The sequence below is a fragment of the Haemorhous mexicanus genome, chromosome 17 (assembly GCF_027477595.1).
Source record: "Haemorhous mexicanus isolate bHaeMex1 chromosome 17, bHaeMex1.pri, whole genome shotgun sequence".
In the NCBI taxonomy this organism is placed as follows: Eukaryota; Metazoa; Chordata; class Aves; order Passeriformes; family Fringillidae; genus Haemorhous; species Haemorhous mexicanus.
Window position 1 is genome coordinate 9,912,300 of NC_082357.1, and position 26,761 is coordinate 9,939,060.

At 43.0% G+C, this 26,761-nt stretch overlaps 1 protein-coding gene across 3 annotated transcripts; it reads right to left on the reverse strand.

Annotated features, from left to right (window-relative positions):
• Positions 1-293: 293 nt before the first annotated feature.
• Positions 294-25,157, reverse strand: TECPR1 (tectonin beta-propeller repeat containing 1). Of its 3 annotated transcripts, none has more exons than XM_059861486.1 (25): positions 25,034-25,157; positions 21,844-22,076; positions 19,940-20,122; positions 19,319-19,441; positions 18,543-18,668; positions 16,858-17,032; positions 16,662-16,762; positions 15,207-15,308; positions 14,631-14,776; positions 13,290-13,804; positions 12,378-12,523; positions 11,298-11,453; positions 10,645-10,794; positions 9,856-10,013; positions 9,076-9,203; positions 8,889-8,991; positions 8,135-8,231; positions 7,684-7,763; positions 7,325-7,381; positions 5,706-5,880; positions 4,674-4,809; positions 4,277-4,369; positions 3,532-3,638; positions 2,948-3,067; positions 294-2,266 (listed from the first exon to the last, which is right to left on the reverse strand). In XM_059861486.1, exons 1-25 carry the CDS (start codon positions 25,155-25,157, stop codon positions 2,069-2,071), a joined length of 3,732 nt encoding a protein of 1,243 aa, XP_059717469.1. In that variant the 3' UTR covers positions 294-2,068. The 3 variants fall into 3 exon arrangements, with proteins under 3 accessions (XP_059717469.1, XP_059717470.1, XP_059717471.1); XM_059861487.1 differs by lacking the exon at positions 25,034-25,157 and adding an exon at positions 22,405-22,521; XM_059861488.1 differs by lacking the exons at positions 294-2,266; positions 2,948-3,067; positions 5,706-5,880.
• Positions 25,158-26,761: the final 1,604 nt, after the last annotated feature.

Genomic DNA, 26,761 nt, shown 5'->3' on the forward strand with positions numbered 1-26,761 from the left:
TTGCTGGTATTGCTCCTAAACATACAGAGTTTAATGCTTGGGCATTGTATTTTTGACTTTCTGCAACCAGAGGCATTTCAAACATTAAACCCAGAATGGCACATCCTATCTAGCTGTAAGTACAGCAGCCCAGGAGGCAGGTGAAAGTCACACCTTCCCTGAACACTCCATCCCCAAGGCCAGTCAGGCTCTGGCCACAGGCATTTTTATGGAATTACAGCTGCTAGTTCCACAGTGCAGCAAAGTACAAAGTGCTCTGTTCTGGGACATGTCAAAACGGATTTTGAAGAAGCTTGTTTTTCTGATAAATTACTTTTATTTTTCAAAATTGCTTCAGTTTAAAGTCACTTTTCCATACTTTAACTAGCCACAACAATGACATATTTTTAAATTAAATAATTTTCTAAATAATATTTTAGAAGGCAAATACTTAGTACTCAAACATAAGCAACTTATAACTTTTTTTTTCAGTTAAACCCAGCCTTTTACAGTAAAGTAAGTGAAACTTGGCAATGTAGGGAAAAATGCAAAGGTACATTATAAAGCTTATTGTATGCAATCAGGTTGATTGTTGGAGATGTAAACACTGACTATTAAAAGGAAAAACCTTAATACAACGCAGAGAAAAATACAATCCTAATAATTCTCTAAAAATACATGTAATAAAGTTATTTATTTGGACAAGATACTGTGCAAGTTATGCAAAACCTATTACGGTAATTAATGCAACACATGATTTATGCTTCTCCCACAATGTATGTATAAACCAGAAATCTCTAATCACATACTGGGAAGATCAACAGGTTCTTTTTTTTAACAGTAAAGCATCTTCAATCTTCATTCACATTTACACTTGGAAACAGTGCTTTCCTTGGCATTAAATACCAAATATATTCCTTAAATACGTGCAAACATAAGTTTTACTTCTACAAATACAGTACTGAGACCACACCAAAATCATATAAAAAGAGCTTCATGTACAGTCACACAGAGAGGAGAAATGAATGTAAACTGTCCAATTATGATAAAAGGTCAGGAAAAACAGCTTTTTTTTGAGAATAGAAAGTGGTTTCATGTTGGAAAAAGGGATGAACAAATCACTTAAAATGGAGAGCAGAGCTTTATTCTGAACTTCCATCAGTGTACACTGGCAAACTCCACTGCTGTCAGTACAGTTGTTTTGCCTTCCTACCACTGTAAAGTCAGTTTAAGACCTTCCTTTAACTTCTACCGTAGGAGAGCATAATTTGCAATGATCCAGAACACAGCATCCAGAGTCTGGTCCCTTCCAGCCTCCTTAGGTAGGCATCTGTGTACCTCAGCTGTCCCAGTTTCAGTTCAGCTGAAGACAGACCATGATTTCCCAGCACTTGCAGTGACAGTTCAGAGCTGAGCCCAACTGAGCAGGACTGGGCTCTCCAGTGGCTCCCTGAAACCAGGGGTTCTGCTGCCTGATGAACACACTGTGAGAAAGGACAGCAAAAACTGGCCCTTCCTGCTAACTGCAGCCTAAGAAGAGTTGTGTAGAATTGGATTTTGCTGATGGGAGCAAGAACAGCCTGACCCAGTCCATCCTTAGACATGGAGCCCTCCCATGAGCAAAGCTCTGTGCTTGTGTAAGGGCCTCTACAAACAAACCAGCTGTGTTTGCCTGCATTCATTCAAACTGATAAAACATTTTCATCTGTGCTCAAAGCCGAATCTCAAGGACAGCGTGCGAGATGTGTGAATATAAGAGAAATGTAGGGAGCATTAAAAAAAGAAATAAATACAGTGATCATCGGTGCAGATATTCACATTTGCATGGTGTGTAGCAGCTATGGTAAAGGGCCAGAAATACATGGTGGTTAAAAACCTTTGCCTGCTTTGACAAAACTATGAACTCTATCAAGTCACATAGATGCATTAGAAGGATTCAGTACTTAAAATACCCCATTGCAAAGTCCAGTTCAGTCAAACATATTATTAGTAGCACAAAAATGTCATGTTTTTCTCTTCAAGCAGTAGACATCTGTTTCTTTTTCAGCTATTGCCTTCTGCTTGTTAGCAACACATAGATGGCAACAATTTAACAATTAACAGAATTTCTGTCCAATTCTTGACTTTCACTGACCATCAGAGGGGCTTTAGAGTCTTCTGTTTTCCTTTTACTCTCCTCATCTTCTCCCTCCTTCGATGCTGCTGGGTTTTCCTCGGCGGTGTCAGGCACAGCACCCCGAGATGCTTCTGTTGCATTTCCTCTGACTGTAATGTGCTCCCAGCCACCCTGTGAAAAAGGGACACAGAAACTCAAAAGGAGAAACATCACCCTGTCAGTGCTGTATGTGATGTGATGCTTTATGTGCACTGCTAGTTTGTTCTATTTGTTCATGAGGAAAGTAATCCTGCTCTGGGATGAATCAGAAGAAAGGCTCCTTGTAAAATAAAACAAAACACAGCAGACCTCCCTGACAGGGAGTTACAGAAATGGTAAGCTTGAGGATTGTTTTTTATCATGGGGAATTGAGATTAGTAGGGTCAGGCATTCATAACAGAGCTACTGCAGTTGTTCCACCAACTTAAAAGGTGGCAAAACCTTAAAATAGCCTTTCTCAAAACACTGAGAATATTACAGGGTACAACAATGTATTCATGTGCAGACCAGGAAGGAATCCACTTTCTTTTAAATGGCTCTTACTCCACTAGTTTTTCCATTGTAACTTTTACATTACCTATTTAAAATGAATATTTATCAAATGCAAATAAACAACTTCCCAGCTATGACTGCACAGCCCATTATAATAACCTCAGAATGGAACATAAACCTGAAGGAAAATGACCATCTTCTGCAGGTATATCCAAGATTTCCAATGCTGGCCAGTTGGGCAGGATGGCACTTCCCTTTCTCTGTGAGCCCACAGACATTGGGATGGACAACTTCAGGCAGTTCTGTGCCCCCAGCACTTACCCCAATGCCATAATCCCAGGAGAGGCCTTTAGGTTCCAGGGGCTGGACACCAGTCCGGTGGCAGACGGTCCCACAGCTCAGGCTGTGGCTGCCCTGCACTTTGTCAGCTATCACCCACACCTCAAGGAAGCAGAGAGAGGCAGTAAAATGTGCTGCTCTTCCCAGATGTGAAATCTCTGTCTGACCCCTTTCAAAAACCAGGCTTGTTCTTCAATAGGCTGAAAATGCTCTAATTTAGGCAGAGAGACACCCAAACAAACTACAGAGCAGTGTTGTAATTAAAACACTGCCAGATAAGACTTAGCAGGAAATAGATGATATGAAATATATAAAAAGCCTTGTTGAAATATATAGCCTTGTTAAAAAAATGGAAAAAATTACTGAGGCTTTGTGCAGCAGAGGGCTTGGCTGTATTGCTATTCCACTGGGATGATTTTTTCCTCTGCTATCAGACTCTAGCATTTAGACCAATATTTTGTGCAATGAAATTAAACAAAACTAAGGCTGAAGAACGTTGAATTATTAAAGTATATTCTACATAATTTTTAACAAACTCATGAGCTGCAAGGAAGCTTAATACACACCTGGTCCAGGGGCCCTACAGACATTTTCCGGATATTATTGGAAACATGATCCCAGGTGGATCCTTGAGGGTAGCTGGGTGTGATTCCCTGCCGGTACCAGAGATTGCCTGTGAAACAAAGAGTGCTGGTTACAGCCCAGCATGGCTGTTTGTCTGAAGTGCTGTAAACAACACAGACCAGGAATTCTTTCTGTGTTCCAGGGAAATGCAGTTTTGGCTAAGGTGTTACAGAGATGGACAAAATGAAGCTCCCACTGTGGAATTTGTATTTCTGTAGTTATTGCTTATAAAAAATAGCAAATACTCTGTTTTGTAAAACTTCTTGGGGAAAAATGTTCATATAAGGAACTAGGCACTAGACAACAAAAGCAAGTGAGCTGAAGGTCTCTGAATCTGTTTTTAAAGGCTTGTTTCTTGTACAAAAGGTGCTTCATGATTTATCTGTTTTGGAGCAGGATTCCAGACAAAGCCCAGCCGTGCAATTCTCTGACATTCGTCTGTGTCTTCCCCCCACAGAGCACAGGTGCTGGATTGTTGTTACCCAGGGCACTATCAGAGAAAACAACCAAGCCTTCAGAAGCAGTACTTAAGTGCACTGCTCCTCCAGATCATTCAGTATGAAATATTAGTCCCTTTGGAGCACCAGTATTCATCTGTCCAGTTCTAACTTAATCTCTTCTTTTTAAATCAGTCTAGTACAGACTGATGTATTTTTAGCACTGACTAATAATTTTTTAAATCCTTACCATTTTTATCCAAGACAAACACAGATGTTCGTCCCACTGAGACTTGCTTTAACTTCTGTTTTTGAGGTGAAGGGATATGGTACCAACAGTCACCTAAAGGTCACAAATCTTGAGTTAAGCATTGCAAAAATAGAATTAGGTATGGAAATGTCTGCAGCTGAAATACATTGCTGTGCAGGAAAGCTGTGAATGACATCACACTTCATACATTTTTAACAGATTGTCTTTACAAATGAACACTTTAAATTACACAAGTGAATAGCAAATGAACTGCTATAATTATTGTATTACTTGTTGCACTGTTTTGCACAGCCATGGGAAACACCTCTACGAAACAGATTGGACTTTTTCAGACATGGCAGTGGAGCAGAGCAAAAGCTAAAGAACAAGTTCTTACCTGCAGGCTTGTTTGGAGACACTGAACCCCTGTAGAAGGCAGAACCATCTCTAGCAATAGCCCACACTTGGTAAAATGCTCCAATGGAGATGGAAATGAAGGGCTGATCTGTTCCCACATGCAGCCAGGATGTTCCCTAACAAATCATAGGAGATGAATTTTGAAGCAGTGCTTAAAACCTCCATGACAAAATCTTGTTGATTATTACCAAATGAGAAAAAAACCAACATAGTGAAAAATGTTCTGGAGAATAAATCTTACATAACTTCATGACTGAACAGAAATGAGGTTGCTGATCCTCAAAGATATTTGGAGATACAACTCTTTGAAAATAACTAAGTTGGACCATGAAGGGCCTTTTTTACTAAAATCACTGCATTTTAGGCATCTACATATCTTTCAACAGCTGGACTAGAGCCTTCTTTTTTTCCCTTAATTCCTCACATAAAACAGCTGATATAGGATTTTACATTCCAGACACAGTATTCCAGCTCTCACTGCTGCACAGCCTTACAGATCAGGAAGGAAAAAATACTAAATATATTTCAATTTCTTGTAGTTTTTCTCAAAATTCTACTAAAGCATTTTCTTTGATGTTTTTCCTGGTTTTTGTCCTACTGGTATTGCGGCACCAGAGTGGGACCATGCTTCCCAGAGTCCTTTCCTCAGCAATTCCTTTAACTGGGATACACCTGTTATCAACCATTTCAAAAAACAAACAAAAAAAGAAGAACTAAGCTGCCAGTGCAGAAAGTGGAAGTAAAATGCTTCATGAGAAGACAGCCAGGAGCTGAGAGAGGCTCCTGCAGGTGATGTGGCACAAGCTCAGGTGGATTATGCAAGAGAAGCACTATTATAAGGAACGTGGGCAGCTAACTGTGCTACAGCTGATGGACAGGGACTTGCAAATCTGGGACACTAAGGGATGAAAAATAACAAGGTGCTTTGAGAGAGGGCCTTGTGTCATTGTATGTACTTGGCATATTACATTAAATACATCAAGAAGCAGTAAAAACAAACAGGGAGCCTTACAGCTGGATTTTGCTGTGTCACTCCAAGCCTGCAGAGCACGTCTCCTTTGTCACTGATTGCCCACAGTGCTACTGCTTCTTCATCATCTGCATCTGAACTGGGAATTATGGAGATGTCCCACAGGGTAACAGGAGGCACTTCCAGCCATGGCCCGTTGGTGACTATCTTACATTTTCTGAAGCAGAAAAAGCCCAAACCTGTCAGAAGTGTGTACTTTCCATAACTGGTTTCCCAGTCTATTGTTGACTTTCAGTCCTAAAGTCCTTTCATTAGGTAGTGCTTTTCATTAAATATTAGTATTTTTAATTTGAAAGAGGTTATTAACAATTAATCAGGTTTTGAAATTTGAACTAATAGTGATCTAATATTGATTTCTCAAAGCTTCTGTTGTTTGTTTAGGGTTTTTTTAAAGTTACTTTATAAAACCAGGACCACCCAAGAAGTCTGCAACTGGTGCTACACTGCTCCATAGCTCTCTCAGACTCACTGGGCAGCAGCAGGATAATACAGTGCAGAGAGAACTCCACACCCAGCTCATTCCTTCCTCTGTCTTGGTTAAAAGAATAACTTTACAATTCTTTTTTGCTTGGTCTGTTAAAGAGGTTATGTAGCATCTTGAGGTAGGCAGTCTAAATGACAGACTTAGTAAGTCATGCTGGGACTTGGTGTACTTTTTCTGTGGAAATTGCACCAAAGTAGTGCTGTCAATTAGGGAAATTATGTTAGACTCTGTCACCACCACAATAATTTCATGTATGAATAATGTCCTAAAAAACATCAGGACATTCTGTTTTCCAGTTCTGAAAAACCAGATCCAACCCTGAGTCTATTTGTTTTCAATTTTCAATTGGCAGTTAAAAAAGAGGATGTATTTAGACTAGAGCATATTTCTCAAATTGCTTATTTTATTTCAAGTCACCATTTTGATTTACTGGGTTTGTTTTGCTGCATATCCTGAAATAACACTTTTGATGCTTCAGAACCTCACTTCAGAGCTTTTTGTACAAGGGGCAAAATACTTTGTAGCATCAGTACTAAACCCAGCAGTGTGTAAATTCACAGCAATTAGCACAGCTGTTAGATGCTCTAGTATAGAAAGCACAGAAAAGTTGGAAAAACAGGGAATGCACAGACTTCCCCAGCTTATAGAATACAGTGGCAGTTTGCTGTTTTCTGGGTTCCTCCTGGACATTTCCTCTGACTGAAATGGGGTTGGACTATCTGTGGCCCAGCATTCAGTATGTGGAATTCATAAATTGAAACTATTAATAGAAAAGGCCTATTACCAGCAGTTACAAGTGACCTAATATGTACTGATATACCCAGTGTCTACTATGCCTTAATCATTTACCATAAGGAAAATCAGATATAGAGAACTGTCTGACTTTTATCTACAGATCCCACAAAATCCAAGAGGGTAACTACTCATAGAGACTTACAATTAGAGACATAATGCTAAAGGTCATCAGTTCCTCTGCTGGGTTATTTATTTCAGGTTTCTTTACTTTCTCTTTTGTTGATTGGGTTTTGTTGACAAGACTCTTCACCTCATAACTAAAGTAGACTTAGTGAGCAATTAGGATTCAACTTCAAAACTTATTTATATTGAGATTCCTCACCTTGCCCAGCGCCTCCGTCGGACAAAGTCTTTCATTGTCTTGTGCCCATGGTAGGACCTACCAAAACAGATTTAAACAGTGTTCATGAGGATGTCAGAGCATCTCCAGTGTCAGTGCCAGCCTGAGAGCACTGCCTCCATCTGCCCACCAGGCACAACTGCTGATTTGAAAATTCTTCAAGTGACAGTTTGCCAAGTTCACCTTGCTGCCCTCCCTCCCTGCAAATATCAGCATGCCCACAAAAAGGGGGGAAATGAGGCAGTGTTGAGTCCCTGTCAAAGGGCAGTTAATGTGCAAACCAGAAATGAGAGGGAGTGAGGACTGGAGTCTGGGATTTGGCAGAGGAGGAGTTTCCTTACGCTGGGAAGTCAGCTGCATACTGCCAGCCCTCCCGGTCCGTGCCGCCCGCCGGGCTGAAGTCGATGTACCAATCCGAGACCTGTGGGCAAACAGTGGGAGTAACAATCAACACCTAATGTATCATGAACACCTCTTCTTCTATTTATCTCCACCTTTTGGAGAGCAATGACTTGCTAGAAACCTTCTAACACTTGAAATACACTCAGAAGTTCCCAAATCTTTTTAATTCAGCGGAGGAGAAAAGGATCTAAGTCACATTAAACAAAACACCCCACTCAGTGCTTAACATTCTTTTGACTATGGAACATTATTGCTAGCTGTTAATGGGGAAAACAAGGTTAAATGTTACAACAAATCCCAGAAGAAAATCTGGGCCCCTTGAACTTAAGTCTTGTATCCTACTTGCTAAGTCAGGTCTTCTTTGTAAAAAATTTGTAAGCCAAAACTTACCCAAGACCACTGTGGAGAAGGAGGCTTGGTGTTGGTCTTTGTACATTCCTGCAGGCCAGAGGCATCACTCCACATGTATCTGTCTGTGGGCAGACCTCTGTGGTGGTGGAACAGTGCACAAGGAATGCAAGGTCATTTACAACAGGGCGTTTAAAAGGCAAGGGAAGAAAAGCCTTTTTGTGGCACTTCCTGCCTTCACACACTAAACACTGCCATCATTAATCTCTATTTAGAAATATCATGTGAGTGATGAGCACAGTGGGAAAGAATCTGTACAGTTGCTTCCAGTTATAGCAAACTTGAGGACCTTGTAAATGTTTCTCTGTAGAGTGATATTCCTCACTACCATTTAAAACTGAATGCCATATAATTGGATATGTATTTTCCTATACTTTTGGTCAAATATACTATTCAAGGACTCAGTGTATTTAGCACAATATGTATAGGAATATACAGATCCTAATAACTTTTCTGTCTGGTCTTAATAGTGAAAGGTACTGCAAGTAGGCACACTTTGTGCAATCACAAAGCACAACTCTGTAATGTTTTGCCATAATGACGTTTTGACATTTTTGATAATTACAAATTAGAAAATTGAGAAACACTGCTCCTTCCATCACAGGTTAACTATGAATGTGGGAGGAGACTGAAGACAGAGTAAGTGTAATAACTTTTCCAAGCTAGAACAAAACCCTTGTTTCATTTGACAGTAGCAGTGTTAAAGTACATAAATGCAATAAATGGAGTAAATAACCTGCTGCTGTATCCAGTGACAGGGTTCCACCGTTGGTTCTCATAGATGTAAACACATTTCACATCTGACTGTGTGTAAATGTTATCAGCACTACTGGCCAGTCCTGTGAGGAATAAACAATGTAGATTAGAGAAAAGCTAAAGCTCGAAGACATGACATTTAAAATTCCATCACTGCCAAGCTGTACCTTGGATGAAGCCACCTCCATATCCACCAGTGTAAGCCCAGGCTGTGTGGTCGTAGCCGATGCCCCACACCACGCCCCGGCTGTTGCTCTCGATCAGGCGCAGGTGCCCTCCCACCTGCCGCCAGAACCTGCCAGGAAAGGACACTGCACTCAACAGCACAGCCTTCAGGGATGGGTGCCTTCCCCACCAACAACCCAGTAATCTTCAGCACAGGCAACCTTCTCTGCTCACTTGTCCAACCACTGTGCAATCTCTAAGTGAAAGCAGCTGCCAGTTGAAAGCATTTAGCTCTGAACAGCTCCCAAAAAGCAGATGGTATTGTTCTGCTTGAGGAGTTTGCAGTACCATATTGCCACAGTTGTCATAAAAACTGTCGAGAAACTGCTCCTGGACTGCAGTGTCTGTGGAAGACTGAGAATTTCAGATTTCTTGACTCAGATAAAACTGAAAGCTCAAATTATATTCCAATTACAGCAATTAAATTTACTTTCAGTTTAGGCTCTCTCTTATGACATTAAAGATGCAATTTAAAAAACTGGGATCTCAGTGAGAAAGGCTTTTGAAATCACAAGGATATTTCCTGCATCTAAGAATTAAAATATGATTTGGTGAAATTCTTCACGTGCAACCATGAGTAGGAAGGCAGCCATTAACCCTGTCAGTGAGAGACATCTGCAGTGTACTACACGCTCAAGAGCCCATCAAAGCCACTGGACTAACAGGACATTCTTTGCTGGATGGCATCCCATGCAGAAAGAACAGCTTCAGAAGCCTCTTACATTTGGTCACATGGCATCAACTGGGGTCCGGCCTCCAGCTCAGGACTTGGCTCACTAACAAAGATGTCTCCTTTACAAGTAACTGACCAAATGGCATGGTGAGAAGGAGGGCCTTGAATCCGTCTGCTTTCACAGCAAGACATGTTCAGCAAAGACAGCTACAAAACAAGAAGCAAAAAAAACTTCCATTTACAGCGAGAACAAAAATTCCCATTAAGATGCTCAGTACTGTAAAACAAAATTTTACCTCTGCACGTTCTTGCCAATCAGCAAAATGAATTTGCAGCTTTTTCTCAAAAGGCACTAGAATTCAGTGGTTCACAAATTATTATACAACCACTGGAACTGCTGTGGTTTGCAGGAGCTGATCAGGATGAAGCATCTCAGGTTTGCCCCTGCTCCAGTGTATCTATTCCTGTCTGCCTGTACAAAAGACTCTCTGCAGCAATGAAAACAGAGAATGGTTCTTCTACCAATGCAGAAGAACACAGTAACTTAATTCAACTCCTAACTCATTCCTACCCTAATCTATATCCAGAGATAGGAAGAGAATGTAAAGCAACATTAGTGTTGCTGTGGATAACTGCAGCAACAGAAAGCAAGCAGACTTCAGAGGAGATAACAAGCCTCAGGTGTCACTACTAAGTTTGATCAGATGGTTTAAATACCTACACTTAAAACCCAGATGAGTAGCCTCAAGAGTTTAAATGTAATGCTGACATTTCAGAGACTGGATTCTGTGTTTTATTGCAGATATTGCCAGCTTGAAATGAGAGATGCCAGAATTACCCAGTCATGCATTTCTTGCTCTGTTGCGGCTGCCAGGCGGATTGGCCATCGCTGCTTCGTCCTCTCAGGTGTGTACAGTGCAAAGGAATGCTTGGCTTCATTCAGCACTTCAACTATAATGGTCACTTCATTCAGGAACACATGGATGTACTAAGACAAGAGAAAAAAAACCCCGTGACTAAGGCAAACCTTCCACAGAGCCAGCATTTTTGCACTTCAAGTCTACAAACAAGGCATTCCTGCCAAGGACAGCAAAGAAACAATTCTTGGCGCAGAGGGAATAGGACTCCACTTCCAGCCTCACCCTACCTCTGATTCCTATTGCCTGCAGGCATTAACCCTACTTGGGAAGACCCTGTCCAGCCAAACTGGGCTCTTCACAATCAAGAACACTTTGAATTTCCAGAAGGATTCCTAATTAGTGAGAACTGATGGTTTAAGCAATGTGAGTGGTTTGTGATTGGGTATTTCTGACACAGCATTGACACAGCCCAGAAAAGCCTGTGGTTTGCTGGTACCTGGGGTTACCTTTGAATTGGTTGCCAAACCTCAGAACAGGTGTCATAATTTGCCTCCTTTAAAGAAACTGTTTCCCTTTCAGAGGCTTCCCTTTGCCAAAGGCAGCTCTCCCAGGGGTCTGCAGCTGAACACACCTTCTTCTCCTCATGGTACATGTAATAGATGAACAGGATGCTGTCACGCATCCCATCACTCCCAGTGAACTGCTCCAGTGCAACTCGAACATCCATCCACTTATGAGGCTTCCAGTTCCTCCACCACTGCAAGGCTCCAGTTTTAACCCAAACCGACTGCAAGGCAAACATAAAAGGAATAAAGAAACGGCATGGCTCTTTTCTTTCTCCCAAATGCTGGTTTTGTGCCCACAAGTTGTGTCTTCTGCAGGTTAGTCTGTATCACACCTCATCATACATTCATACACCTGTATCACACATTCCCATACAGAGTGTACCAGAGTATGGAAACTCATGAAAGTGGATAAAAAGATACTAAGGTAGCACGTGTACAACAGTAGTAACATTCTTACCCTGCAAGAATGCAGTAGCACACGGGTAGTAACTGACTCAAGTTTGCTCTTGTTATAACACAACCTCTCTTTGGAATTTAAAGACTTTTGACATAATTTTTTTTAAATGTGATCAAATCCCTGGACTCCAAATGTTTTTAATCAAATAATTCTAGATGTCATTAGGCAATTAGCAATGAAGGGACCAACAATATGAATGAATCTGAAAAGAGCCAAGGAGTCATAACAAAGGGAACATCAAACAAAACTGCTGCTATTTATGTGCTGCCATTGACGTTTGCATCATTTATTTACGCAAGTTAAATTAGTCCTAATGGCCACAGAGAGGGAAGCTCACCTCCTTGAGTCACTGTTTCAATTAAGATGCCTCATCCTGTGGTGGAATAATTCATATAATGTTCTGCTGTTGCAACCATTTCTCTGAGGATTTGAGGTCTCACAGTACCCAAATAATGCTGACCAATGCTTTGTTTCTTCCTAAATAAAACTATCTGATAATGCTTTTAGATGAATACTGCTGCTCCATCTTTGACAAGCTGTTCATTTCCCACAGGGAGCTCAGACATTAATAATCCAGGAAAGTTGTCATAGACAGAAGTAAGGGCAAGAATATAAAGCTGACAGTAAGCTCAAATCAGTATTATTGATTCCCAGATGTGTTTAGAAGATAAATGTCCTCACTGCATACCTGCTCAATAGCCTGCTCATAGTGCCGGAAATTCTCCAGTTCCCGCTTTGTCCTTTCACTGAGCTGCTGAAAAATCTGCTTCCTCCACGCTGCTGTCTGTGCAGGAGTGATGGACAGGGACAGAGACTGCACAGATGACGACAAACCTAGGACAGAACCAAACCAAATAACTCCAGTGAGCTTTGAGTACAGTTCTGTGAAAGGTAAAACACGGCGCTCCTTTGAACACCAGACTGGATCAACCCAGTCTAACACCATTTTTATAATGATTATAATTTGGAATCAATGTATTACAGCCAAACTTTGTAAATGATTCATAGAAAAAGGATCACTAGATAGATTATAGAGAAGCTTTTAAAGCCATAACCTTGTAAAAATGAGAGTTTTGCCACTAAACTGCAAGATAATTAGATAATATACTGCAAGGTAATTAGATAATATACATCACGAGTTAGACTGTTAAATACTGGGATGCCACAGTTCATGGTTTATTTTACCCATTTCAGTAGGGATGGCAGAGTGAGGCAGTTATTGCCAGCATCTGCACCTCCCAAGAGAGCCCTTTTCACTCCTTCCTGTTACTCCTCAGTGATATTATGTGTTTTGCCCAAAGCTGCAGTTTCAGTACAATTAAAAATGAGATGCAGATCCAGCACAGATTACTTTACAAAATTGCTACAGGAACTCAAGAGAAAATATCAATTTTACATTTATTTATCTCAAGCCCAAAGTGCTCTACAGCTAAATACTGCAGCACTATGCTGAGACATGAACCTATTAACAAACTGCAGTAAGAGAAAGTGGGTTAGCACAAGTTTTGCACCATTGCTTTGCTGAGAAAAAACCATTTTCCTTAAAGAGCATACTGAGCTGTGACAGGAACTAGGGTGTGCTGTGGTGACTGGCCAGTACCTGATGGAGCAGTGAACCACTTCAGTGGGCTGTGCAGATCCACCAGACAGCCTCCCCCAGACACCCAGGCCCACAGCGGGTGCTCATCGGCTCCATACTGGTCTTCAGCTCCCACCGAGAAGGCGCCCAGGGAAGAGAGGCTGGATGTGTCTGCAAAGCTGCTGACAGACAGCACTGGATGCTTCTGAGCCTCCTTCAAGTCAATGTTTATCCACTGCAGTTCTGCAGGATTTGGGTTTGCAGGAGATTTATTCATTTCAAGGTTATCTTTGTCGTTACTAGCTGAAGCAGCGGTGGCTTCTCCTTGCTCAGAGTGCAGAGGATCCACAGGCAGCCGTGCAGATGTTGCAGCCTGGCTGGCTGGGCCATCCCCAGCAGCTGCAGCTCCCAGCAGAGCAGGGCTGGCAGGGCTCGGGGGCACGCCGGGCAGCTCTGTATCAGAGGAAGGATCTGCATCACCCTGAATGACCGCGCTTGTTTGGTTCTGAATATCATCAGTAAAGAAACAGCCAGCACTGAAGGACAAATAGATAATTAATTATCATCCAAAGCATTGTAAATCAGCACAGGCCTTAGATTGCAGACACACAGAAACTGACTTAGTGTTTCACTGCAGGAGAGACACAGCAGACTTCTCTTTTAAATGTCAAATTCAGTCATCAGAGGAACGAGTCCAACACAAACCTGGCAAACAGGTCTAGTAAATCTGAAACACAGGAAGGAATTTTATTGATCTTCTCAAACAATTGGTGGTGTTGGCTGCCTACAACTCTCAGGAAAACGCATCCCATTTTCTGAATACGAAATAATGAATAGGATTTTTTAAAGCCCATTATTTGCTTTTATGATTTGTCTTTGCCAAAGGGAACTTCTCAGCACACACTCTGGCTCAAACAAGTCAGATCCATTGGCATGTGTGGTACAGCCCAGAGGCCAGCAGGCAGGGGGAGTAACTGATTTAACCTCCCTAGGAAAAGAAACATATAGTGACACTCAGAAAGAATAATTCCTAGTGGAACTGACACTCCTTCATTGTATTTCATAAAACACATCTTCTCTTATTAGAGACTAGTTCCAGATAGAGATAGTAAAGCCCAGAGGAACATGCTTTACTGCAGGCATGCAGTGAATTCCAATGTGGGAGCTTCAGATTCTTTGAGTGCAACAACTGCTGCTTATTGTTAATTTTAATGGCAAAAATGCAATTGCCTTTTGGCATACATAATGATTAGAGATGTCTTCCCCACTCCTCCTTGTCTGTACCCCTTGAATGTAAAGAAATGTCTCCTAGCATTGAAACCCTTGCTGTATGAAGTCTTGAGCAGGTATTTCATGAAGTACCTGAGCAGACTTGTTGAGCTCCCAGTCTGAGATCTGTCACTCTCCCTGCCAGACACAATTGCCTTCCATGTCTTCCCACTGAGCTCACTTGGTGTGACACCTTGACGAAAATAAATCGCTCTGTCATCGCAGCTGATTCCCCAGACCTAGGGAGGAAAGGGCTTGGTGAAGGAAGTGGCTTGGAATGCAGCAGGTATCAGATACAAAAAAGGAGCAGTGGTGCAGAATTGAGCACAGAAAACTGCTGGACACAGCATTTTCCTTTTGTGTTCTTCCTTAATGCTGACACTGTAGATGCAGAACAAAATTCTGTACCAAAACCAGTCTGCATCTCCCTGTGCCATACAAGACACGTGCTGACTGTCACCTTCAGGTGCAGAACTGCAGAATTCAGCCTCTCTCCCTCCCAGCAGTTTAAGCCCAGGGTCCCTTTGTCCAGCCAGCCCTACTGGCACTGCTGAGACCCCTCCCCACGTGTGAACAGCTCCTTCCCTAGAAGGAACATACCCCTTAGAGGTAACATTCCCTTTAGAGGGGAATGTAAATACCCTCTCAGCTGCTCCCCTGCTCTCTTACCTGGTTGTTTAAGCCTACAGTTACCATCATCATTTCTCCAACCATTTCAATCCAACTTGTCCCACAAGGATTATGTGAGTTCACTCCTCTTCTAAACCATACCTACAACAACAACAGAAAGTCTAAATTTTTCTCCCTCTGCTCTAGCAGGAATTTAGTTTCTTTAGTGGATTAGTCTTAATCTCTAACACTGACTTGCCACATTGTCTTAAGAAATTAATTACTTCCTTGATTCTTTATCAGATAAAGATAAAACAATTCACCCAATAGTACCCACATTGTGTGTCCACCTGCACCCACAAAAGCCAAAAAAGGAGACTTTTTTGTAGGACTTCCTGTGACAGAGTTAGCTTTTATGCTCTTGGAAAAATACTTTCTATTACTATCACCACATAGGCTATTTTTGATCACTCAGAATGGGCTTCTAAATAGTGTTCTTACATTCAAACCCTAGAAGCAGAGCTGCCAGAGGGAACTATCAGGGGGATGTCTTTAGCAGTACAGTTCTTTAAATTGTCTTCCCTTAGATCTGACTTTACCAATCTGAAAGTGTCTGTGGGCTGGGCACCTGGAGGAAGTTCCCTCTGTATGTAGCATATATCCATACAGTCATTGTAGCAAGCAGCTCCCTTAGAAGCTGTTGGCTGAATCCCATAACATCAGGATGCTTGAGTGCCCTGTGGCAGATCTGAAGGAAAATGCACCAGCCTATCTCCATTTATTACAGTGCATTTATGTGGCAGATGGAGCAGGCTGGGCACAGCCTGTTACCATGGCTCAGCTGGCAAGTATTGACTCACTACAGCAGAGAAACTCAACAGAACTGCTGCACAAGCACAGAGCTCAGGCCTGGCTTTGAATTCACTGTGAAGGAGCAGGGAGTGGGACTCCATCATCTTTATGGGTCCCTTCCAACTTAAGACATTCCATCAATCTAAGTTAAAACTCCAGCAAGAAAGTAATCACACATCCACATAAGAGATATCTCACCTAATTAAATACCAAACCCCCACAGTAAAAGACTGATTAAGAGGGAACAGTTGCAGTAGGAAGATAAAATAGCATCATGCAGGAAAGTGTAGATGAGAATACTCCTCCTGCTGCTTTTATGTAAAATTCAGTCCTTGTGGAAACAGGAGTCAATTTTGATGCTTAATATCCCTTAGAAGAGGCTCCTCATCCAATCTCCACCCACATCCCCATCCACCTGCCAAATCTGTCTGACTTGGGTTTAGAAAATTCCTTCCAAAAAAAAGGCAAAAGGTCTTCCTTAAATTCAGCTCAACTATCAGAAACCACAGAGCATTCCCATAACAGCAAGGGGAACCAGAATTCCCCAAACCATGGGGACAGAGTCCAATCACCAATACTTCCTGTGCCAGTTACACTCCTGTTTGAGAGCAGCAGACAGGGAAAGGGAAGGAAAAAGCAAAAGAAGAACATGAACTCTCTTACTTTTCTGTCCTTTGTAACACACCACACCACATCAACACCCACAGAGACGTGCATGATCCCATTTTCAGAGCTTGGAGACTCCACAGTGCTCCAGGAAATTCCTGCAAAGACAGAACCCAGAAGGCACTGTAGGTTAGTTTCTTATTCAACACTATACAAATCAAAGGGGTTTCCAGCCAGATTTAACAAAATTCACCTTGAGGGTTATTCCTGTCAATTCCTTCTCTCACAATAGCTTGCCCTTCCCAGAGAGTTGCCCAAAGGAGGTCATAGGGTCCACAGCTGATCTGTACAACTTCACCAGGAGTGGTGACTAAGGACCATGTGGAACCTTCTGGATTGTGATGGCAGACATTTTCTCTGTACCATACCTAGACAAGTTTAAAAAAACAAAATCAAATGAAATAAGGAAAAAAATATCACTACAACAATGAAACCATTGAGACAAGAGTAAAGACAAACTGGAAAGAACTGCTCTCCTTTAACAAGAGGATTGTTTTATGTAGTGTATGGCATCTGACCTTTAAAGGTATGTTTTCTTAAATGCTGATTATGCAGTTGAAGCTATTTCCTTATGTACTAAGGGAGGAGGCTGTTCTACAGAGCAGCTTTTATCATGGAACTACATCTGGATTGAGTACAGTAACCTATTGCTACAAGTTCTGTGTATATTTCAACATTTAAACCACTTCAGTGTATTTCAGGGCATGTTATATAAACCACGAGTGAACAAATACATAGCACAAAAATGTTACTGTTAGCTGAGAGCCTGGCCTCACTTTCACTGAACAGAGCTTGTCACAATATGGGGGAAAAATTCCATTCTCTGTGCAGCCTTTGGTGACATTCAGCCATTTGTTAGTCTTGGACTGCAATTTTCTGTAGATCACAGTCAAAGCAGAAAGGTCAAACACAGAAAGTATCCTGTGGCAGTCATACAAATGCTCCACAGCACGACTGCTGAGTGCCGAATCTTCACTTTTAAGAATACTTTATTTCCCTGGGGACTTTCACTTGGGAAATAAAAGCATTTTACAGTGGCAGTCAAGTAAGCCTTTAGACTGGGATGCTTGTCATGTATTACTAGAAAGTATGAGGAATAGGGAGTTTTATTTTATACAATGTAAGCAGGATTGCTTGCCTCTCCAGGCAGTGCCAAATGTGACTGAAAGCTCAGGTTATCTGTTAAAAGTATTACATTCTGAGACCACAAGTTAGAAAGTGTCTAGACACAAAGGAATATTAGATATATGCTGTAAGGATGAAGGAAGAAAAGCAAGAGTCAAATCTTCACAGGACTGAGCAAAAGAGGAGACCCCATGGGAGGCTTAAAACCAACAACAATAACAGAGAAAGATATATAGTTTTCAATAGAAAATAAAATGAAAACATGTCAGAGCTGGATACCACATTGCCAGGTCAGGAGGTGATCACTTTCCAATCAGTTAAGTCTTTGAAAAACCATTCTGTAAACTCTTGAATCATCCCTGTCTCTCCACCCCAAAGGCACAGCACAATGCTTCACCAGAACCTCTGTCAGGTTTTAAGGCTCCTTCTCCTGGTTCCCAACATCACAGTCAGCATTCGGAGCATTTTTCAAGATATAATATTCTACTACTCAGCCCCAGTTTTTAAGATTCACCTGTTCATAGAGGTTAAGGCTTCCATAAAACAACAACCCTAGAAGTACTAAGCCTTTCCATTTACAACACAAGTTGTTACATAATGTAGTCTCAAAGCAGCTTTTCATCCTCTGCCAGATGCACAAGCAGTGCATTTCCTTACCAGTGTAAGACAATAACAACCCTGCCTTGCTATACAGGTATTTAACTCCTTTTAACTAGTATTTTTTATTAGAAAACTTAGGGAACACACACATACCCTTCCTTGCAAAGAAACTGCCCACACTGAGAGGCGGCCGAGAGGCTCGTCCGTGATCTCCCATCCTCCGACGGAGATGTCATTGAAAGGGTCTGGCAGCTGGTCTGGTTCATCATGGGACACAATCTGGAGCAAAGGGAAGGAAGGTTGAGGAGAGGAGACACTGCAAACAGGTGGCTTGGCTGGTGGTATAACTTGTGTCTTGCAGATTGGTTATGTATCACCCCCTAGAGCGGCTGAGCAGGGAGATTCTCCCTCTCACTCAAGGCCTCCATATGCAGAGAGGGGAAATGCTGCCAAGGCAGCATGGAGAAGTCTGTGTTATGCACCTTAACTAAAGGAAGTTTTTACTCACAGAACAGTGCATTCAGAAATGGAAAGCTGAAAGATCACAAATTACAAATTTTGAATGTTCTTAGAATGGAACAACAATTATTAAAGCACAGTTATTCACACAGATAAAGCACCACAGCTTGTGAATGATGCAAGGCAGGTACCACCTTGAACAAGAGTGCTTTGTCACACAACCAAAGGAAGTTAAAAAGTTGATCTGAAATTTGCATCCATCTCTAATTGCATCACCATAAGATTTGGTACCTTATTACCACAGGTTTCCATGAAAAATCCCAGCCTTCCATTTATGCTTACAAGAATAGCAAGTCAGAAGTGAAAGAATCCAAGTCCAGCTAACAGAGAAGTCATAGAAAATTAATGTTTGTGCACTTCTAATTGATTATTTCAGACAATCAATTTAATATGTAAAAGAGATCCAGAACCTTTGCCCAAATGTCCCGTGATTTGTATCTCCTGTATCTGATCCATCTCCTGCGTCTGACACAAGAATTCCATCTCTTATCCTTTGTGTAGGTGCTGGGAAAGTCTATGGCATAAGTCCAGCCCTGCAAACAGAGGTTTCCTTGTATGAAAAACAGGATCAAGGGAAAGCTTGAAGTCATAACTCAGAGCAATTCTGCACAAGAGTCACAGCACAAGTCACTCTGTGTGTCTCTAGAGCCCTGATTAACAAATCAGCTAATTCCATGAATGATTTATGAATCATGCCCAAATTCCTCTAGGTGATATACACAGAACAAACAAGACACAGTAAAACATTTTACTTTCTTCATAGTAAAGACCTTAAATAACAATGGCATTCAGTTGCCAGGATTTCGTGGCCTGATCAAAAGAAAAAAGCTTCTATAGAAGCTCCTATAGACTTCAAAAGCCTTCAAACAAGATCCTTCTTTCTGTTGTATTAGAGTTGAACTATTTCTCAGAAAGAAGTATCTATGGCAAGTTTTATTTTTACAGACTTTTTTACACTTCTATAAAAGTTCCTTCTATTTTACAGAGTAAGGATTCCCAGAATAGATCTCTTTTTGGTATTGTTCACCTACCCCTTTCTCTGTTGGTTCCCCTCCAATATTTTCATCCACATACCAGTCAGACTCCCACTCCCAGTGTGGTGAAGGCAGTGTGAAACTATCAAGCTGCTGGTGTTTTAGCCCGCTCACATCACTCCACTGCCAGCGGTCACTGGGCAGTAATTTCTCACAAAAGCCACCAACTGGATTCCAGCGCTGCCAGAAATAATAAATAAAGTATTTTCTTTGAGATCACATTATCTCATTGCACATCTACAGGGAGTCATGACATGTTTTGTACCTTCTGCAGTAGAAGAGGAATAAATTCTTGGGGTGAATGAGAAAGTGTTCACTCCATGAGCCCCTCCCTGACACAGCCTTTGGAGGAAGGTTTAAATATCACAGAAGGGCTGACTGCAGAGCTTGTCCCAACCAAGTAATTTTCAGCTACATAAATAGGACCATCTGATGCTATATTTTACCAGGCACTGGGCTTTTTATTTTGGTGATGTATGGCACCATGACACTGCAGCATTAGGGTAATGCTGTATGGATGGCCCTGGTATCTCTAATCTACTCCCAGAGAAAGATGATTCATATCTTGTCTGCACTAGAAAAACAGCACTGCCTCTGCCAGGAACAGTGTTGAGAGAACTGTATCAGCAAATCTCCCCTGGATCTTATATTTTTTCCCTAATCTGCCTTGAATCAGTTACAGAAGTGATAACATAAGGATTTTCACCAATACTGTCATATTTTTCCCCCAGACTCCTACATACTATAGAAATACTGTCAAAATCTGTCCTGTAATACTGTCTTACATTTTAGGGCACATGGAAAGTCAGTGGTGCAAAATCCATCAATAATTTTTACACAAAATATTATTTGCTGTTACTAGAAATTTAGCATTTTCTTTAGAAAGGCTAAATTGCCTTCCACATTATCTGCAAACTACTTCAACTTAATTTCATTGTTGCTAGCTGTTGTAGAGAATTTCTTTTTGTGCTTCCTAGTATTTTGTTTTCTGTTTTTCATTACCTAGAACAAACAAATTGAAAATTTTAAAGTAACAAATAAAATTTTAAATTTGGCATTTTTAAAGAACATGTTTACACAATAAAAGGAACATACTTAAATGGCTGAAAAGCTGTATCAATATTAAATAATGTATAAAATTAATTTGTTGTACTTTTGCCCATGCAAGTAAGTTAATGTCTCTTCCCAATTTATATTCATTCTATTGCCCATTAGAAATCAGAGAAATGTGCTTAAGAAAATTCAACAATTTTCTCTCCCAATTAACTTTTGGTTAACTTACAACCAAATGTGATAAATTTCCTTAAAAATACTGTTTTAAAGATATTATTTTGAAGTGCATCAGATAGAAAGAATGACCTTAACACTTCTATGCAAAAAAGTTGGAAACATTGTACTTTAATGGAAAGTTATGCCTTTAATAGAGAAGTCTTTGGAACACTAAGAAGTAGCATTATTTAAAGAATAATATATTTCTGATAATATTTTATCAGAATATATGATCATATATAATATATTTCTGATCTGTGTTGCCTGGAAGTTACATGGGACATTTTCTCAAGGGGATTGTGTATTTGTCACTAAGGAAAGGAGGAATGGAAACCACTCAGTGAAAAGGGGGAATGCTCCAGTCTGAAATGGCTCACACAGAACAGGCTGGAGTTCACACTGGCATTGCTTTTGCTAGGAGCAGGGAAGTGTAACTCCTTTGGGAATTTAAATACTACAAGAATAACCTGGTATTTGGCACATATATGTACTCTTCAGAAACTTCTGAAAAAAAAAAGGAAAACAAATAAAACTGACCAATCTCCTGTGAGAAAAACACATTGAGACAGCTGATGTAGACTGTGCTGTCAGCCCAAGCAGTGGCTGTGTGAGAGGTACTGTACCTGTCATACCTGGTTCTCATAGGTTTCCTCCTGGTATCTGATGGGAACATCTCCTGAGAACACGTAGGTGTACACCTGATGGTCACAGGCTATTCCCCAGCAGCACTGTTTGACAGCAGAGACCCTCTTGAATTCCAGCTGTGTGTCCTTGCACAGCTCCCAGTACTGGCCAACAGTAGACAGAGTGTAAACCCTCCCAAAAATGTCAACAGCCCACAGAAGGGAACTGGGCATGGCCATATCTGAAAGGCAAAACCAAGGTTATTGCTGGAAACGATGGGTACAAAAATGGACTTGAAGCTACTGCAGATGGCTCTGAGCCATCATCAGTCAAATTAAATAAAGATGTAAGAAATGATTTTTTAAAAAGAGCCTGTGCAAAGCTGGCAGCCAGACCTCTTTGTCAAAGCTGTGCAGCCAGCACCTCTCAGATGTCCCTGAAAAGCCATAAGAAAGACTCTTCTACCAGCCCACTACAGTCTAATCCTACAAGAGCTCAGAAACAAACAGGACAGCTCTGGCAGGCTGGGGACAGACATCAGTTCTGAACTGGGATGAAACAGCACAGACCATCTCATAGCAGGCAGCTCCACTCTCAGGATCTGGTAATGCTGGTGGTGCTACACACCCTGCTCATCTCAGCTCCACAAAGCCCTGATATCCCCTGATCCCTCCTTCTCAGCCTCCTCTCTGTGTAACAACACACCTACACAGGTACAAAGGCAAGGATGTGAAAGGGAGCTTCTCCAAAAGCACACATCTGGTTTTAAACCATGAACATCCTGCCTGCTTCTGCCAGGAAACCTCTTTCAAAGCATTCTGGAGCAGATCCAACTTCAGGATCTTTATACGTAGGTGTGATGAATTTAAGTACACAGAGAATGGTTTGGCAGCAGAGACCTGCTCGAGTTCCATTCTGGTTCTATCACATAATAACCTGTCATTTTCTGGGCACTGCAGCCCCGCCCTTCTCAGAGGGGTCAGCCAGGTGCACATCAGTCCGTTCAGAAGTCAAGAAAGGCCAGGGTATTTCTGTCACTTGACCTTCTGGGTGCCATCAAAACAGACACATTTTGGTAGTTCTGTATGTTTGACAATCAGAATTGCTAATGAATGTTTTGAACTTTGCCTTCAGCTCCTTTAACTATACAGCAGGGAACTGGGAGAGGAAAGGAGACCCAGATCCAACACAATGAAAGAGGAATTCTTGCTTGTAGTCAGTGTGGAACACTGCTTCTTTGCTGTCAAATGGCAACTCTGCTTTCAGTACAAGAGCCTAAGGAGACCTGCCTGCCTGCTTTCTGGTAAAAGAGGTGGCACACAGGGACTGACTTGCACTCTCTACGTGAATGGCAGTGGTGAAACTGTGGGTCAGTGTCAAAGAACAGCAAATTCCCCTGGGATCCTAGGGAGAATATATCAGGAGGCTTTGCTTCATAGAATTGTTGCTGCTAAGTACCTAAAAACCTGGATCCAACAAGTGAAGAACAGGTAACAGTGATAAGAAAACACATAGCAGCAGAGAATGAGTGATACCAGGGGAAGGTCATGAGCAAAATTCTCCTATTAGTTGTAGCATAACTAAGATGAATCCTCTGGTTTTCATCATCTCCCCCTCTTTGCTGCTGGGACTTTGAAGGCATGAATCTTTGTCTGCTCTTGGATCAACCATTTACCTTCTTTATATCCTTGTATAATGGAGTACAGAAGGACATAACATGAAATAATGGAAAAAGTGAAGAGGAGGTGAAAATTACTGTGTGTATCACTGGGAAAATAAAGGCTGTGAAAATAACCCTTCAGTATTAGCACTTAAAATTCTCCAAAACAGTGTTTATAACAGAAGACAATATTATGCACTTCATCTTAAGTAACCAGAATACCAGAGAGTCTGCAGTGAAGGAAGCATTATAGATAATGCAACAATGACAGCTACCTAGCCAGGTAACAAAGAAAAGTGATGCTTGGGTCTCTTAAAGAGGGGCAAATGTATAAATGAAGGCCTGTACCTGGAATGACAGTCCAGGCAAGCAGAAAAGTACCTGGAACGGTTCAGGAAAAGGTGATGAAAATTCCAAAGATTATGAAGTTAAGAAAAACATAGATGAGACAACCAAAATAATGCAGGCTAATGAACTGGTTTAAAATACTCAAGGCAGCCAAGACAAGTGAGGGTTTCTACATATTATTTCATCTGAACTTTTGAGACAGTGTTTGGGGCATCATGGGAAAATCCCAAATGCATTTGGGATTATAAACTTTAACGACTTCACTTTAGGCCCCTTTTGCGCTGGCTGTGCTGCAGAAGATGAAGACAGATATTGCCCAGTTTTGAAGGATTCTCAGTGCTGCTGGTTTATGTGCTTTTCAGTGAAGGCAGAAGTTGTCAAGTAATCTCAGGGGCCTGGAAAAAACCTGATCTGCTGAATTATTCCTCATCCCACAGCTCAGCCAGGTAATTTCAGATAGAACTAAAATGCTTAAATGAAGAAAACATATTGGTAATTAAAACTTCCAGTGGCCTGGTGTATCACTGATTGCTACAGAATTCCAGAAAAATATCCCAACTCCTTGCATATAATAAAAGCAATGCTGTTCCTCGGGAGAGCAGGGCCCTGTTCCCGAGTTCAGGCCGTGGCGGTGGCAGGATGTGAACCACCCCTAGACTGGACGTGTTCCAAGGCACACCGCGCACACGAACCGAGCGGGGACTCCTCCGGTACCCCCGTCCAGCCACGGCCGCGCTGCTCGGAGCCCGCGGGGATCCCAGAGCGCTCCGCGGCCGCGGCAAGGCGCGCACGGCGCCCGGCAGCCCCGCACGGGGCCCGGGCATTAAGGCCGGATCGGCTTAGGAGCCGTGCGGGGCTGCGGCGCCACCGGCCTTGGGCGGCCCCGGGCCGGGCACGGCCCCGCTCCCCGCGGGCTGCGGCAGGAGGCGGGCGCGGGGCTCCGCCGGCGGCGGCGCGACCCGAACCGCCCCGGGCGCCCCCCACGCCCTCCCCGCGGGGGCTGCGCGGAGGTGCCGGCACCTCCCCAGGGCCCCGCCACTGCTCCCGACGGCGCTGGAGCCGCCGGGAAGAGCGGCAGGGTCCCGACCCCCACCCACCCGGCCCGGCCCGGCCCGACCCGGCCCGGCCCGGCACCGGCCCGCGGGCTGCGAGCGGCGCTGCCCCGGCCCGGCCCCGGGCTCGCCCCTTACCTGCCTCCCGCCGCCCGGCGCCGCTCCCGGCGGAAGGAGCCTCCGCGCCCCGGCAGGGCGGCCCCGCGGAGCCGCGGCCGGCGGGGAGCGCCGCGCCCACACCGGCTCCGAGCGCCGCCGCCATTGGCGCGGGCCGGGCGCGTCACGGCCGGGGCGGCGGGGCCGGGACCGCGGGGCTCCGCCGGGGCCCGGGGTGCGGAGCGCCGGGGCGGCTCCTGCAGGAGCTCCAGGGTTGGCGACAGAGCTGAGCAAGGGACTGGAGCGGATCTTGGGAAGGAAGGCTGAGGGAGCTGGGCCTGTTCGGCCTCGAGAAGAGACGACTGAGAGGGGACCTCATCCATGTGTAGAAATACCGAAAGAGGCGTCAAGAGGAGGCTCTGCTTGGTGGTACCGGGCAATAGAACAAGAGACAGCGGGCAGAAACTGATACAGGACATTCCACCTGAACATGAAGAGCAACTTTCCCGTGCAGTGACCGAGCGCTGGAACAGATTGCCCAGAGAGGTGTGGAGTTTCCTGCACTGAAGATACTCAAGGACTGTCTGGATGCCATCCTGTGCCATGCACTCTAGAACGGCCCTGCTTCAGCCAGAAGGGTGAACAGATGAGCCACTGTGGTCCCTTCCAGCCTGACCCATTCTGTGATGCTGTGACTCTGCGGAAGGGGCTCGTGCAGGAAGAGCCCATCCGTCTGTGGCTGCAGCTGGAGTGAGGGAAACCAGCCTTTAGGGAAACCAGCCCTTAGGGAAACCAGCCTTTAGGGAAACCAGCCTTTGCCTGAAGTTGCCCTTTCACCAGTAAATGCCCTGCCTGGGGGGTAAGGAAGGAGGCGGCCTTTCCTGTCACAATCTACGGCAGCGCAGTCGGAGCACAGTAATAATCCTCCTTCTCTGGGCATCACTAAAGGGGCTGCTTAACATTTATTGCAGGATATCATGCACTTGCCCTGCTACAAACTATAACCTCCCTTTGAAACTGCTGGCTTATACATCTCAGCTTTTTCCATCACATTCCAGTTCATTTTGAAGTGAGACAGAAAATCTAACAAGATAGGCAAGGACTCCCATAACTGTCCTTTCAAATATCTGAACCAAAAGAATCCCAGACCTTCATATGTCTTGCAGGCCAGTACAGGAGTTGAAAAAGCATTGCAGACCTTATTCAAAGAGAACTGGCTGATCTCTTGTGAGTCTTGCCTGAGGAGTTTCTAGTTGCTGGTTAAGGAGAATACATCTGCCTTTCTCTAGTCCTGTGGGCTGTGGGTTCAATGGTTTTGGTGGGCAGAGGGTTGTAGTTTGGAGGGTTGATGCACACATGAAATTCTGTAGAATGATTCCTGTGTGAGGCAAAGCCATCCTGTCTGGGTTGTTTCCTGCTGAGCCCCCAGGACACTTGACTCACTGCAGTGGTTTTGGTCCCTTGCACAGGCTGGGGCCTACCTCAACACAGAATTTTTGCTCTCTATTAGTGTTTTGATGATTTGATAATTGTAGCAAAACATATTTATCAGACTAAGTACAGTTTAGATCTTAGAAAATTAGCTTTGTAAGATTTTCAGTGGTTGTGACTGATACAATTGATGTGTACTCAGTCCCGTGGCCACTATTAGCAGGTAGAAACAAGATTTTAGTTGTTTTCCATGGGAACTAGATTGCAGAAGAATTTATGGAGCATTTCCTAGGTTTTTTTTTCACAGTTTGGATTTGAGCAGCAGTCTATAATCTTACA

Excerpts from the sequence above, each read along its gene's own strand:
- TECPR1 (XM_059861486.1), bottom strand. The coding sequence starts at position 25,157 with ATGGCGGCGGCGCTCGGAGCCGGTGTGGGCGCGGCGCTCCCCGCCGGC. Across the intron at positions 19,442-19,939 it reads GGGAACCAACAGAGAAAGGG|GGCTGGACTTATGCCATAGA; the intron begins GTAGGTGAACAA and ends CTCTGTTTGCAG. Across the intron at positions 4,370-4,673 it reads GTCTCCAAACAAGCCTGCAG|GTGACTGTTGGTACCATATC; the intron begins GTAAGAACTTGT and ends TGTGACCTTTAG.